This window comes from Populus nigra, chromosome 2 (assembly GCF_951802175.1).
Source record: "Populus nigra chromosome 2, ddPopNigr1.1, whole genome shotgun sequence".
NCBI classification, from domain to species: domain Eukaryota; kingdom Viridiplantae; phylum Streptophyta; class Magnoliopsida; order Malpighiales; family Salicaceae; genus Populus; species Populus nigra.
Genome location: NC_084853.1, coordinates 37,034,120 through 37,049,523, shown reverse-complemented (window position 1 = coordinate 37,049,523; position 15,404 = coordinate 37,034,120). Strand labels below are relative to the sequence as shown.

Genomic DNA, 15,404 nt, shown 5'->3' with positions numbered 1-15,404 from the left:
CTCTACCTGGTTAAGTGGTTCCATTTTTTTTATTGGGTGCCATAAATGGAAGAGGCAGGTGGGCTCCTTTAAACTCCTTTCCTAAATAAATGTAAAATTACCAAAGCCATGGCTTGAATTCCATGCTATATTTACACGTGTCTTTCTCCCTTTCTTTTTTTTCCCCTTTTTAATTGCCCATCCGAGAATATATACAACTCCATTAAATTTCTTGTGATTTTATTTTATTTTTTGTACTTGTAAATATCCACCTCATCAGAAAGAGGATTTAAAAAAAATGATTCCCAAATTTTTTATTATTATTATTATTAAAAACTTGATTTCCAAGTAACGTTCCACAAATAGATAAAATTTATCCTTCTCAGCAGCAGTGACAGAGATAAGGGTAGCAGGAACTCCGACTCCTGTAAGAAAATTTTTTCCAAATAAAAATTTTAATTTTTTTAAAATAATTTTTTTAAAATAATTTTTTTAATTTAACTCCTTTTAATTTTTATTTTTTGTTGCTATGCCTCTGCTTCTCATAACCCTCATTTAATATAATAACCCTCATTTAATATAAGAGATAAATGTTGTGCTAATGAAAATATTTGGAAAAGTAGTAGTGGTTATTTTTTAAAATGTTTTTTTTAATATATGAAAATAATATTTTTTTTATTTTAAAAAAATATTTTTAATAGTAAAAAATATATATTAAATGAAATTAAAAAAGTTTAATTTTTTTCAAAAATAATTTTAAAATAGAAAAACAAAAGCAGTAACAATTTCTCACCGGAATAATTGGCATGGGCACGTCCACGTTGAGACGACCAAATAGGTCCCACTTGGGGCCACGCTGTCTTGATGGTGGGCGTACAGGTTGAAGACTGTGATGTTACAAGTGGATCCCATGATGTTCTCTTTGGATCATACTCTAATTAGATTGCAATGGAAAATCATTCCTCTTAGGCATTTGATAGTTTTGAAGACTTTACTCAATCTTGGATTCAGATTCAAGGAGAGAACTCTACAAGATAATATCTCACGGATTAATCTGTTTTATTATACGAAGGAAAGATGCTTTTGATGTTTGAAAATTTGCTCAAGACATTTTTTCCATTTTAATCATGAGAAATTTTGTCATTTTCAAGTCTATTTTAGTGGAGAAATTTTCGTCCCATTAAAAGGGATAAGATAAAATTGTCTAATTCGAGTTATTATTTATGAAATAATTATACTTCCCTTCATTTAAAATTAATTTCTTTAAGAGGATCAAAACAAGAAAAAATTCAAACGAGTTTTTGATGAGTAAATCCGAGTTATAGGTCAACTCAAGTTTTTTCTATGTCAACCTAAATTAATCTTTTCTCTATTTTTTTTTCTTAAACCCAAACTTTTGTTATTAACATATCATTTTGATTGATGAGTGGTGACCCGACTCAGGGGTCGACTAGGGACAAGGCTCGGATCATAGGTCGAGAGAGTCTACTCGGGTTTTCCTGAGTTAGCATAAGAATAAAAATAATTATTGTTATAGTTTTAAAACCTTATTTGGGGATTCAATTGAGACAAGGCTCGGGTTGACCCCCGAGTCAGTGTAAGGATAAAAATAGTTATTATCATAGTTTTAAAACACGGCTCGGAGGTCGATATGGGGTAATGCTCGAGTTACAATTAGAATCGTTAATCCGGTTTGATCATAATTTCATAACCTGACTAGGAAGTCAATCTGGGGCAAGGTCCAGGTCACGGTTCGAAAGGGTCAACTCGGGTTGACCCGAGTCAAGATAAGAACAAAAATGGTTATTATCATAATTTTAAAACTTGACTCTAGGATCGACTATAAGCAAGGCCTTGGTCACGGGTCGGTATGGTCAACTTAAGTTGACCCAATTTCTTTTTAAAAGAATCAAAGCAACCTAGTTTTGACAAAAAAAAATTAAAAAAAATCAATGAATTTTTTACTCGTGTTTTATCTCGGGTTGACCAAGTTGCGGGTCAACCTGGGTTTTTGATAGCGTCAAGTCTGGTCAATCATTCCTCTATTTTTTTCTTAAACCCGGACCGGTCCAGGCCGTGGGTGTGTAGGTTCCCGGATCGACCCTCCATGTCAGTCCAGGTTTTATAACCAGGGTTTTTATAATATTATTAATTTCAACACTCAATATAGAATAAAGTGAAAAAAAAATCATATCCAATTATTTTATTTAAATATATAAGTTTGATAATGATACATATTAAAGGTAAAATAAAGTTTTTCATATTTAATTTTTACCTTATATTTGAATATCTTTTTTATGTTTAAATTTTAAAAACAATGTATGTTATAATCTACACTTCAAACATTAGACAAAATAGAAGTATTATTGTCATTACAGTATATTATTATATCTTGTCTCATGTCCATCAAACATAAAATAAAATAAATTATTCAGTATATTCGAGCTCGATGGACACCAAACATAAGATATGACTCCAGTCCATATAATACCATCCATTATACCAAATATTACTTTAACTCCTTGAACAATTGAACCAAGATCGGACCGGTAGCTAAAGGTGACCATACAGGCGCATGTGGTCCATGTGTACAATATTGTCACCTGCATTAATCTCTATTATCGTGATCCTATGCCTTGGACCACTTCCATAATCTTGATTTAATCACTCTCATTTCTTTTATAGTTGATTTGTTTATCATCCTAGCTTTCATATATTTAAATTTGTTTGCTTTTGTTTTTTTTCTTTTAAATAATATAGAGAAGCAATTAGGTTGTCAAAATATTTCAAAGCCAAAATAATAGTAATAATAATAAATAAATAAATAAAAATTATGATAGTGATCTTGGTTTTTTTTTTGTTTTTTTTTAATAAAGCCAAAACAAATAACCTCCTCTTCTTCTTCTTTTTTAATTTTGCTTTTTTTTTCCTCCCTTGAAAGTTCTTTAAATTTACTATGTTTTTATAAATTTCTTTTTCTTTCTTTATATTTAATTTTATTTGTTATATTAAACCATATAAACTTTTGTCAACTAATTTGTATGACAATGTCTTCAACAACCCAAGAATGTATTATCTTTTTTATTGTTCTGCTCAAAACAAAACGAATTAACCTTAGGGCGCATTCGATAACACTTCATGTCTTTAGAAAACCAAAACATTTTTTTTTATTCATTGTTTGTACTTTTAACAAAGAATCATTACGAAACTTTTTTATATAGACTTAATTTAAGAAGTATGATAATACAAATGTTAATTAAAAACATTATAAAAAGTGATTACGTTATGTAATTTAATCAATATAATTAAATGGCACTATCATATACAACAATGATAGTAGTGATGATAATCGATATAATAATAAAAGTGATGAAAAAATTATAATATTGTCATTTGTTTTATAATTATAATCTATTTAATAAATAATGGTGGTTATAGTAAGTTTGATATGATAGAAGTAGTTGTAATGATAGTAAAAACAATTATAACATGTTTGCGAAGATAATAGTGATAGTAATGATGGAGTTAATGATAATGATTGTGATGCATGAGCATCTTAGAAAAATATTTATTTTTTTATTTAATTTTATATTTTTCTATTTTGTATTATTATGATTTTCTAGTTTTTTTTATTTGAAGTGAATAGTTTTCCTAGTTTATTTTTCTTATTCAGTATTACTAGGTTTTGTAGTTTTTTCTATATAAAAAGTTGTAATATCCTTTTGAAAATTGGAGTAGTTTTTTCTATATAAAAAGTTGTAATATCCTTTTGAAAATTGGAGACATGGATGGATAAAAATTAAATATCTTGGGTGTCTCCTCATAGTTATGGTATTTTTGGTCTTTAAGGGTTTTGAGTTATAACAAACTCGTTATTGTTCGCTCCTGACAGCGTCAATTGGTATCAGAGATCAACGATTCTTTGTGATTTTGATTGGAGGTCATAGATGATGTGTTTCAAATCTCAATGATTCCTGATAACTAGTTATTGTGTAATGTTGAATAACCATGGTTGGAAGAGGTTACATAACTAGATGTGTTCGTGTTGGAGGGGACAGAGAGGTTCCTCCTCGAGAAAAAGACTTTCCAAAACTAGTGTGTTGTTTTCATCTATATATGTTATTGTTATTGGAGATCCTGATGATGAGATCCATAATGCGAGCTGCACCAAGGTGTTGTGTTAAGGATCCACAGTAGGGTAAGTCCGTATAAAGGTGTTGTGTTAGGGACCCCTAATGAGGTAGCTCATACAAAGGTATTCAGGACCTACAATGGGTTGAACTATATGTAAAAGGGTGACAATGATGGATGATGGTTTCTGACTGAGATTTGAACTCGAGGATGAGTTTCTTTTTACTCAGGGAGATGATGCATGTGATTTTTAGGAAAAAATATATTTTTCATAGTTAACTTTATATTTTCCTATTATGTATTATTATGATTTTCTAATTTTTTTCTTCCCTATTTGAAGTGAGAAATTTTTTCTAGTTTATTTTTTCTATTCGTTATTACTAGGATTTTGTAGTTTTTTTTTTGTATAAATGGTTATAATAGCCATTTAACAAGGGGAGACATGGATGAATAAAAATCAAATATTTTAGATGTTTCCCAATAGTTATGGCGTGCTTAGTATTTGAAGGTTTTGATTTATAACAAATCTATTATCATTCTCTTCTGATTGCATTAGAAGGTGATGTTAAAGGAGATGATGATAGTGAAGAAGTAAAATAAACATGATAGTTGTAGTAATCGTGGTGATGGTGGTGGTCATAATGAGATGATTTCAGTGGTTTAATGCTAGTTATGATGGTATGATGATATTAAAATTAGTAATTTGATATCTTATAAATAAAAACTAAAATAAAAAATAAAAAATCATGCTTGTTGTTTTTAAAAACTTATTCTAATTTTTAAAATTATTTTTAGAAAACAGACAAATGCAATAGTGCAATTAAAAATGTTTTTTTATTAAAAAAAAAAGAAAATGGAATGATGCTAAACTGTGTTATTAATTAATAAATTTTTTATTCATGAATATATTTGGATCATAGGTATTAAACTAGGTTATTAAATGTACATTGCAAGTCATATTAAATTTTTTTGAATGTACTAAGATTTTTCAGGCTAAAGAGATCTCTTTGGCATTATCCATACACATGATTTAAGTGGATAAAATCTAAAAACTCCTTAAACAATTATTGCTTAGCTCAGGTTTTAAATTAGATTGTATGAAAATTATCTGATATGATATAGTAAAATTATTGGGTCAAAAAACAACCTAACAACTGGAAAAAACATTTAAAGTTTTTTTTCAATATGAAAGCTTTTTTTTTAATATTAAAATGTCAACATATTGGATTGACCCAGTTGTCGTGACTTGACCCATTAAATCCGCAAACTAGATCATAGACTCCACTAGATTTAATATATATATATATATATATATATATATATATATATACACACACACACTTGCAAAATCGAGTATCAATCTATTGTCGTTTTGAAACTACAATAACCCTATAAAAAAATTTGAAACAAATCATGAAGATCAATTAAAAATCATCCAAATATTGAATGATAAAATTTAAGAAAAAAAATCAATAAAAACACAACATTTGAGGATGATATTGGGAAAAAAATTGGGTATCAATAAAATATCGTAATGCTTATTTGAAATCTCAATAATCCTATAAAAATAAACTGAAACAACTCATGAAAACCAATTAAAATAAAAAATAAAATTAAAAAAAATAATAAAAATATTGAGGATTAAATTGAAAAAAATATTAAAAAAAATAACACAACATCAAAAAATAAAATTGAAAAACAAATCAAGCAAAAAAAAAAATCAATTTAGACACGCAAGTCTGGGTTACCCAACATGGCAAGACATTTTGCAAAAGCCACAGTGCCTAAGTCTTTTTTTCTTTTAAGAGCATGTCATCCTCCTCTATTGTTTTTGAAAAACAAAAGGAAAGAGAAGTGACTTGTCACTTGCAACTCTATGATAATTGAAAATTCAGGGGATGGGTTTTTTGGGTTGAAAATCCAATTTTTAATTTAGTTTATCTAAATACACTTAATAAACACCATACAAACTACCCTAAACCACCTAACAATTCCAAAACACTACAAATCATCTAAAAAACAAAAATCTAAATGGAACTCAATCTCTTTTTACATATTTATAGACAAAACCATAATCATTGCACCTCTTTTTTTATATAAAAAACGATGAGTTTAATCGTTAAAGTATGACGAAACTAATTGCTTTCTCTCTTCATTTTTACAAGTTTCTTTTTTATCTCTCAAACTCAGACTAAAAAATACCTTTTAAACCAAAATAAAAATTATTATTAATGTGATGCTAACCATTTTTTTTTATTTGTTATATTTTAGGTCTCTATCTTTTAATTTTGTATTTTTACCATAATTTCATGCCTAATTTCATCTAATTAAGCTACAAAAAGATTTAATTGAAAGAAAAAAAATCAAAACTTAAAAAAGAGAAATAGAAAAATTATATATAATATATTTACATTACATAGATTTAACTCGCATCTATTTCTATAAATATAAATTATCCACATACTAGCTTATTTTAACGTTAAATTAAATAGGTATTTTTAACTCAGTGGTAGAGTAACATCATAGTAAGATGTAAGTGATTAGTTCAAATATGATAAGGGACTTTGTTTGTTTTATCATAAAACTCTCATGAGAGTATTTTTATTTGAAGGAAGATTCCATTTAAAGAGGAGTAGAGATATTATTAATATTTATAATAAACAAGGTAAGAAACTCTATATTTCTAATAAATATAATTTTAATAAATTCAAAGTTGAATTATAAGGTTAACATTATGTAATGATATATACTCGAATTTACAGTATACTAATATATTAGTTATAGTTATAAAATTTAACAGTTGTCTATTACATTAAAATAAATTCATTAATTATGAGTTGGATGCTTTTACTATTTTATCATGGATGCTTAGCGATGTATAATCGCTATAAGCTAATTTTTTTATACATGTTTCTAAAAATATTTTTGAAATTCAATTGAATCCAAGATTCAATTGTTCGTTTACATTATGTAAGAAAAACATATATATATATATGTATATATATATATATGTATATATATATATATATATATATATGTATGTATATCTTAAATGGTTACCATGAGTATTTTTTAATTTTTTATTTGAAGAAAAAAAAATGTCTACAATAGATGTAGATGTAGTAGAAGGTGTAATTATATTTCTTTTATTGTCTCAAACATACTAATAATAATATTAATAGCACATGAAGATCACTCGTTGATCGAACAATTATTGAAAATCCTAAAATTCCTTGTAAGGCTTGCTAGAAAACCTGTTGTGAAACTTGATTAATCACTTTTTGTTGTTCAAAATGAATGGTTTTGTTTTTTTTGTAATTTTCTAATTGTTCCAAAGTTTTATAAGTTGAATTAATCCAATTTAGTTTTTTTTTATTTTTATGTTGTGTTTGGAAATACGGGTTAGCCTTGTTTCTAATAAATTTATTTTTTTTGTGAAAAAATATTTTTTTATGTTTTAAATTGTTTTTTTTAAAATAATTTTAAAAAAATAAAAAAAATATCATTTTAATATATTTTAATATAAAAAATACTTTAAAAAATAATTATAACTACATTTTCAAACAAACACCGTGACTTTTCCAACCTTTCAATGGCTCCTCCGTGTACTTCTTTTAAATTTAAAATAGTATTTTATATGTTTTAAATTATCTAATAAATCATTTAATAAAAGTAAGATTGTCTTTTCATTCCTTGCAAAACTTTAATGATACCTTCCCGAACCAAACATTTCCTTACTAGCTTTATGGGAAATCTTCAAACGAATAGTTTGAATGAAATCTTTTAATTTTTAATTTTACTATATTTAACTCTATTTATTTCAAGAATATTGAATATACAAAAATAGCTATAATATATATATATATATATATATATATATATATATATATCTTTTCAATCAAAACTTTTATAAAAACAAATTATAATTTACAGACTAATCGAGCATGAGCATGGTTTCTTTTTAATATCTATAAAATACTTTTCAATAATTTTAATTTTAATCTTTTAGTATCTTAACTTAGTTTCTTAGGACTAATATTTACTTTATGAGTTTAGGAGTTGGTTTTTTTTTTTGTAATTTTTTCTATTTGATTTCTTATTAGCTTTTTGAGAAATTTTCAAACAAACAATTTCAATAAAAAAATTTTAATTTTTAATTTTTATGTTTGTTTGTCATTAGAAAAGTTGGTCAACAAAAAACACTTTCTGGTCAACAGAAAATACTTTCCAGTCAAAGAAAAATTTGGTTTGATTTCCAGAAAAATGTTTTCCTTTTATTTTGAGCGGAAAACATTTTCCAGAAGTTGTAAAATTTTTAGAAATGTCATTATTTACTGATTATATCAAATTTGATCCTCAAACTTTTGATTGCTATATATATTTTATTTTGAATATTTTTTTTTCAATTTTATCTCTTAGAATTTAATTTTTATATTAAGTTTGGTCCTCATTTTTATAATTGTTATTTGCTTTTCCCTTACTATTTTTTAATTGAAATTTTTTATCTGTCAAATTTAATCCTCGTTCTTTTTATTGTTACTTATTTTATTTGAAATAATTTATAAAATGTTAATTATTATTATTATTTTAATTTCTTCATCTTTCATTTTTTTTATTTTTTAGATTTAATCTCTATTATTTTTATTGTTATTTATTTTATTTAAGATAATTTATAAAATTATATTTTTTTTTCAATTTCATTCTTATTCAACTTTTTAATTTATAAGATTTGTTCCTTATTATTTTAATAAACTTGAAAAAAATAAAACATTAATAAGTTATTTTCCAGCTTATTTTACATGACATAACCAAACACAGGAAAGTGTTTTTCAATTTATTTTCCATTACACTATCAAATATTAAAAAATAATTCACTTTTCTAGAATTTATTTTTTAAAAATTTACTTTAAAAAAATTATTTCAGCAAACAAACATATAATAATTTATGGAACCACCTTTTGATTGGACTAGCTAATAATTCGATTCACCAAACAATCATAAAGAGCCCTAAAGGACACCCCCACTCGTTTGATTTTAGATTCTCACAATCCATGCAGACATACAAACACTTACAAGGAGTAGGTGAAAAAAGTTCAAACGAGCCAGTAGGACCCTACTAAAAATTGCCATCCAAAATAATTACCATAAAGCTTCCACAGGCCAATCCTTCCAGGTATGTATGACAAGCAAATCTCAAATTGATTTATAGCCAGGTACACGCAATAAAGTTTACATGGGCCATTGTTTCGCACATTTCTGCCCATCAGCTTTCAAATACTTTAAACAGTTCAAAAGCACAACCAAACTCAGTCACCAACAATGGAGGATGGAAGTTTTGGGCATAAATTAGAAGGTAGCCAACTTCATCAATGACCTGAAATTCTATGCTCTTCCAGTCTACTCAAATAGATAATTGATACAAAAAAATAAAATACCAGCTATACGTAATTCAACACAATCGCATGTTTCACAAACCATACACAAAAAATGAATTGGTTTCTTAGAATACGCACTCCCAAAATTATTTGTTTGAAGATTATGAGGAACCACAAACGCTGGCTGAAATTTCACACTTCAAGAAACCAAGCAATATTTGGCAAGAAAACTCGGCTCCTAGTTTGAACATATTGTTTTATCATTTGAAGTTCCTTTGAGGGAGATGCCTAGTTAGAAAGTTTCGCACAAAACAGAATGCAGATGAATACTACCTTTTCTCTCATCATCTTTTGCCCTCGGTGGAGAAACTCTGATTTTTCTCTCTTTCTCGGACAGCAAGCTTAATTCGATAAAACAAACCTTGGCTAATGTCCAATCCAGACAGATTGTAGCCAGAGCCATGGAATTGCGCAGTCACCCTGCCCACTCTGATTACCAGACAACATTAGGCAGAGGCTTGCAAGCCAATGAAGGAAGGAGATAAATGCTTACAGCTAGACCAACAACCCGTAAAACACCTTAGAAGCCACTGCTGGAAGATGTGTCACCTGTCCTGCCAGTGCCTGTGGATCCATTACTGGTTTTGCTAATGATCCCTTTTCCAAAATACTCAGCAATCACAGAAAACCCATCCTTCGAACTCTTCACCTGCTGAAAAAATCGATCTTGATCTTTAGAATTCTGCTCCAGGCTTCTTTTTGTTTCAAGAACAGATCTGTATTCAGGAGCACACTCAGGGCATTCTTTTTCATTATCACCAAGGCAACGCTGATGAAATGAATGCATGCACATAAAATGGACAGCAGGAAGATCAAGGGTGAAGGTGCAAGCAGTGCACTTGCTGAGCTGAAATATCCTCGCATTTGTCCTGAGATCCTGAATTTCTTTTCTCATTGTCAAACTGTCTTCCTGCAAAACCAAAGGACTCATTAACTACTTTCGTATTTCCTGGGTAAATAAACAATTTAGAGTTCACAATGGAATTGAAAGTGAACATCTATTCTCAACCAAGATTAACAGTGGGGAAAAAAGAAAAGCCTTGATTCTCTACATTGTCAGGGAGAACTAAAAACTCAAAAGTTTGAAAGTTTCATAAAGATCGTTTGAGGCTGAAGGCATCGAATATGCAAGTCTACTTTCACGAGTGAATCTGATTGGCTGCAACAAAAATAAAAAAGCAGTTCTTCGGAGGATGAATACTGTTCATGACCATTTATTGGCGATAGGTGCAAGGACAGAATTAAGGTGAAATAAATTTTAAAAGAAGCAAAACACAAACCTGATACTTCTCAATAGCTCGTCGATCTTCTTCAATCAGCTTTGACTCCTGCTCAAGCTTCCGAGCAATATAATCCTTAATGACAGAGAGCGTAAGGCATGGATTCCTGGACAGTGTCTGAAGAACAATAATAGGAGGCAAGATGTCATCCCTTTCAATATATGTCAGAACATCCTTCACTTCCTTTGAGCAATCTTCTCCAAGTTCACCAAAATACTTCAGCAGATCTGCCCAAAGAGATGGATCTCCTCCCTTACCAGAATCCCCCAGCTTTTTGCAGCATGCAATCAATCCTTCATGGTCCTGGGATTGCATGTAGCAGGCAATAACCTCTTTATATAGTTTCATCTTCTCATACAGATACAAAAGCCCATCTTTAAATGCATTCATCTCACAGAGAATTATGGCAAGATCAACATCATAAAGTGGCTGCTCCAGGTCAGATGGCCACGCACTCTTAAGCAGACGCAGACCCTTCTCACACCTTTCCATACGATCTCTTTCCTTAGATGTATCTTTGCGATCAGCGCTTGATTTCAATTTGGATTCTGCTTTGGGCATTACCAATGAACCTGATCTTGCTTTAAGAGTGTGATCTACACCATTACTAGCTTGTGAGATAGATGGGAAGTTCAAGTCATTTGACAGGTATAACTCCAGGAGGGTATTGTGAATTTCTACTTGTGCAGGTGAGTCCTTCACCTTGTCCGTATATTTTTCAAGAAAGTCCATGAGGGACGGTGGATGATGGATGAAAATGTTGAGAAAATCAACAGGAGATGGCAGCATAGTTAAGTATGTGCTACTTGAGGATTCTCTCTTTGTTGATTCTCCATCCTCGGTGCAAAGCCTCATGAGTATCTCGATTGTCTTCACTGGCTTGTGCTCTATGAGAATTTTACCATACTCCTTCACAGTCACACCAGCCTGACTTGGTTCAAGACTTGAAATATACTGCAAGGCTTCCTCATATCTGCCAAGGTCTTCAAGTAAGATCTTCAAGTACAGTTCATGCCTCCCTGCCTTCTTGGCGACATACATTGCATGCTCATGGTAATTGGCAGCACGACAGACCCTTATTGCAGTCTCCACATCGAACTTGTGTTCTCCAGCACCATCTTCACTTTTAATAAATACATTAAGCTTCTCAACATCTTTCAATTTGGTATAGCAGTTTAAGAGCAAGGTTGTATGATCTTTAGAAGCAAGCCCCTTCTCATGTAATTTTTCCAAGTAACTAGTAAGGTTGTATATTCTCTGTGCATCCAGAAACTTCTGTATCACATATGAAGGTTCAAGGTGACCAATAGTGGAGATGTACTGTGCCATGGCCTCATCATAATCTTGCTTGCTATATAGATGATCTCCATACTTCCTTAGAACTTCTGCAGTAGCAGCAGCATCAGCTTGCTGACTCTGAACTAGATTGATAGCTACAGTATACAGATTCTTCTTGAAGAGCATGTCTAGCTTGCTTTCCATATCCTTTTCCCCGATACACAGAGTTGATTTGTCAGTCATTATAAGTATAATGTTACCCCATTCACACAGCATGTGAGAAACTTCTTTAACCACCAGACTGTGGGCTATCAAACGGTTCTTCAGGTCATAAACATTGAAAGTGTCTTTCCCAGTCCTTTGGTCTGCAATAACACATAAAAGGTAACCACGAAACCACCCTAGAAATTTCTTCTCTCCCTCAAATGCCCAACAAGGACCACGTCCATCAACTTCGTAAAAATACACAGCCTCGGGCCGGCCAATTATTAACTCCTGGTAATAAAGCAACATAAAGACTGCTATGTCATACAATTACTAAAGCAATAATAAAGAAAACAAACAAGGTTCCACAGACTCCTTACCAAACGATCACTCATCGTAACACTATTGAAATTACATCCAATCTGATCTAAGGTTTGTCTCCTGGGTGGTTGATTATGCATGCTGAACAAGCTCACCGAATCTGGAGTCACGGCAAATAATTGAAGGGCTTGACCATCCACTCTGAATCCAAGACCTGTAATCGATGAATGACTTTTATCAGAAACATTATCCACTTGGAGCTTGAACCGCGTGATTCGTTCCCTCGCAATATCCCCTTTGATGCAGTAAATGCAACCATTGTCTAAACCAATAGCCATGAGTAGTATCGGAGGAGCTTCCTCTAGTACTAAAAAAGAAGTAATCTGCAGAGATTTCCACAATTCTTTAGTATATCCATCTTTCCGTATACAAATTTTGTTTGTACAATCGAAGAATACTTAAAGCAGCAAACAAGGTAAATATTTGGAAAAGAAAGAAGGAAAGAAAGGAACTAAATACATTTGCTTCGGGAAATTGATTGGTGAAAATCCGCAATATTCCAATACAATCAGGGGTAGTAGCAGCACTCGTGCCTTCGGATTGCATCTTGTCGAGATCAAATACTTTGAGGCACATGGCAGATTGCTGCGGAGATATTTGTTCATCCTCACCCACAGTCACCAAAAAGTTCCTTTGCTGATTCATCACAAAAATAAGAACAAAAAACAAAAATATCAAATTCAAATCACGATCTAGTTTCACTACGAGCATTTAGCAATTGTATTTCACCTATATTTTCTCCATTTTAAACAAATTGCCCTAAATTAGAAGCTTCAATGATCTCAAAATCCAAAATTGAACTTCACGCTGAACCAAATAAATTTCCTTTTTATTTTTTTATAGTTATTTTCAATATTTAATTCAAAAATTGATTGAGCAGGAAAAATAAAGAAAATGGGAAAAAAAAAAAAAAACCTTGAGGTGTTGGAGGAAGAGGACAGAGGAGGAGTGAGATTGGAAAGAGAAATTGAACTTGAGGCCACGATCCAGCAAGCTTACAGTGCCATCATCGCAGCCGATCACCACCTTCCCTCTGCCGCTAGAACAGCACTCGATCTTCCCTGCCGTCACATCCTCGGGAATGGAGCTCTTCCCTCCGTATTTCTCCTCGAAGAACTCGAATTTTCTCCACTGATACATGATTTTTTTCAGTAATAATAATTTAGATTTTCATGGAATGCAGGATTATTGGATCAAAAGTGAAGCAGCAGAAGAAGATGAAGAAATGAAGAAAGATTTGCAGGATGATGGCGTCGTTTTGAGATAGACAAACGACACTGCGTTTGATATTGTAAAATCATTTTCTTGACCCGGCCAATTTGGAGTAAGGTCCGAATCATATATTTTAACCGGATTGCTGGTAAACTTGAGTTTTTTTTTTTTTTTCAATCAAAACAACATTATATTTTAATTAAAAACAATTAATATATTACAGCAGATTTTTAACTGGATCAACTAAATTATCTTTTTATCTTTTTATTTTTTTTAAACTTGGTTTGTTATAATCCAAGTTAGCCGGATTGGCTTTTAAAATTATATTTACATGATGCGGTATATAATAAATAATTATTTGTTTTTGTGTTATAATTGCCTTTAAATTATTATTGATCTACAAAATATTAAATTAATATTTTATAAATTATTTTAATATATTAATTTTAAAAATAAAAAATCTAAAAATATATTTTTTTAATTAAAAATATTTAACATTACAATACAAAACACATAAACAAGCTATCAAAGACTGTTTTTTTTTTATATTTGGATGATACATTGAATATTTAATTTTCGAAATTCCAACACAAATTATAAAACCATAAACCAATTACAACTAGCATTTAAGTGAACTCTGACTGTATAATTGTAATTATCCTTTAAAAAATTCTAAGTTTCAGCTTCAATATGTATGGTGGAGATAGATAAAAATATGGTGTAATGTAAATGAAATATTATTTATTAAAAAAATGTAAAATAACCTATCTAACTTTTTATTTGCATTAAAAAAAATTGAAGTACTTTAAAGTTTAAATTCATAAAGAAGCTTGGAAAAATTTGGAGCTATGCTAAAAGCTGTTTGGAAATGCAGGTCAACTTGTATTTTTAAAAGATTTAATTTTGTTTTTGTTAAAAGTTAATTTATTTATATGTTTTGAATTTTTTTAATGTTTTAATCTCAAAAATAATTTTTTAAAAATAAAAAATATTATTTTAATACATTTCAATATAAAAAATATTTTAAAAAATAATTATAATCGCATTTCTAAACAGACCTGCACCCTTGCTATGTGAATCTATTATGAAGAGAAAGAGAGGGGAGAGGGGAGAGGGTCGTTGCTTATTTTTACTTGTACAATAGACTTTTATTTTTATTTTTATTTCATTTAGATTTATTGCTATTGAAATTTCTTGAAGTTGTTTTACATTAATTTTTATTTTAGAAACATGAAAAACTAAAGCCTGGTTATCAAAAATTTTCAAAATCAAGAAAAAGTATTTTAAACGGTTATTGTTTTTAAAAAAAATTTAATTTTATATTTTTGTTTTTAAAAATCTAAAAAAAAAACCCAATAAAGATTATCAATAACCTTAAGATAGCAATTGAAAACACGGCAACCCATAAAAATTTAAAATTAGTTTTTATATTTTTTAATTTTTTTAATATACTAAAATTAAAAAATATTATTTTAATATATTTTTAAACTATCACGATATCTTT

The 15,404-nt window shown here is 29.5% G+C and overlaps 1 protein-coding gene across 1 annotated transcript; it reads right to left on the bottom strand.

The window, feature by feature from the left end:
- Window positions 1-9,508: 9,508 nt before the first annotated feature.
- LOC133681933 (vacuolar protein-sorting-associated protein 11 homolog) lies at window positions 9,509-13,971 on the bottom strand. Its single transcript, XM_062105138.1, has 5 exons — window positions 13,604-13,971; window positions 13,148-13,324; window positions 12,688-13,011; window positions 10,826-12,598; window positions 9,509-10,455 (listed from the first exon to the last, which is right to left on the bottom strand). The coding sequence occupies exons 1-5, from the start codon at window positions 13,826-13,828 to the stop codon at window positions 10,066-10,068; spliced, it is 2,889 nt and encodes a 962-aa protein (XP_061961122.1). The 5' UTR covers window positions 13,829-13,971; the 3' UTR covers window positions 9,509-10,065.
- Between the last annotated feature and the right edge of the window lie 1,433 nt (window positions 13,972-15,404).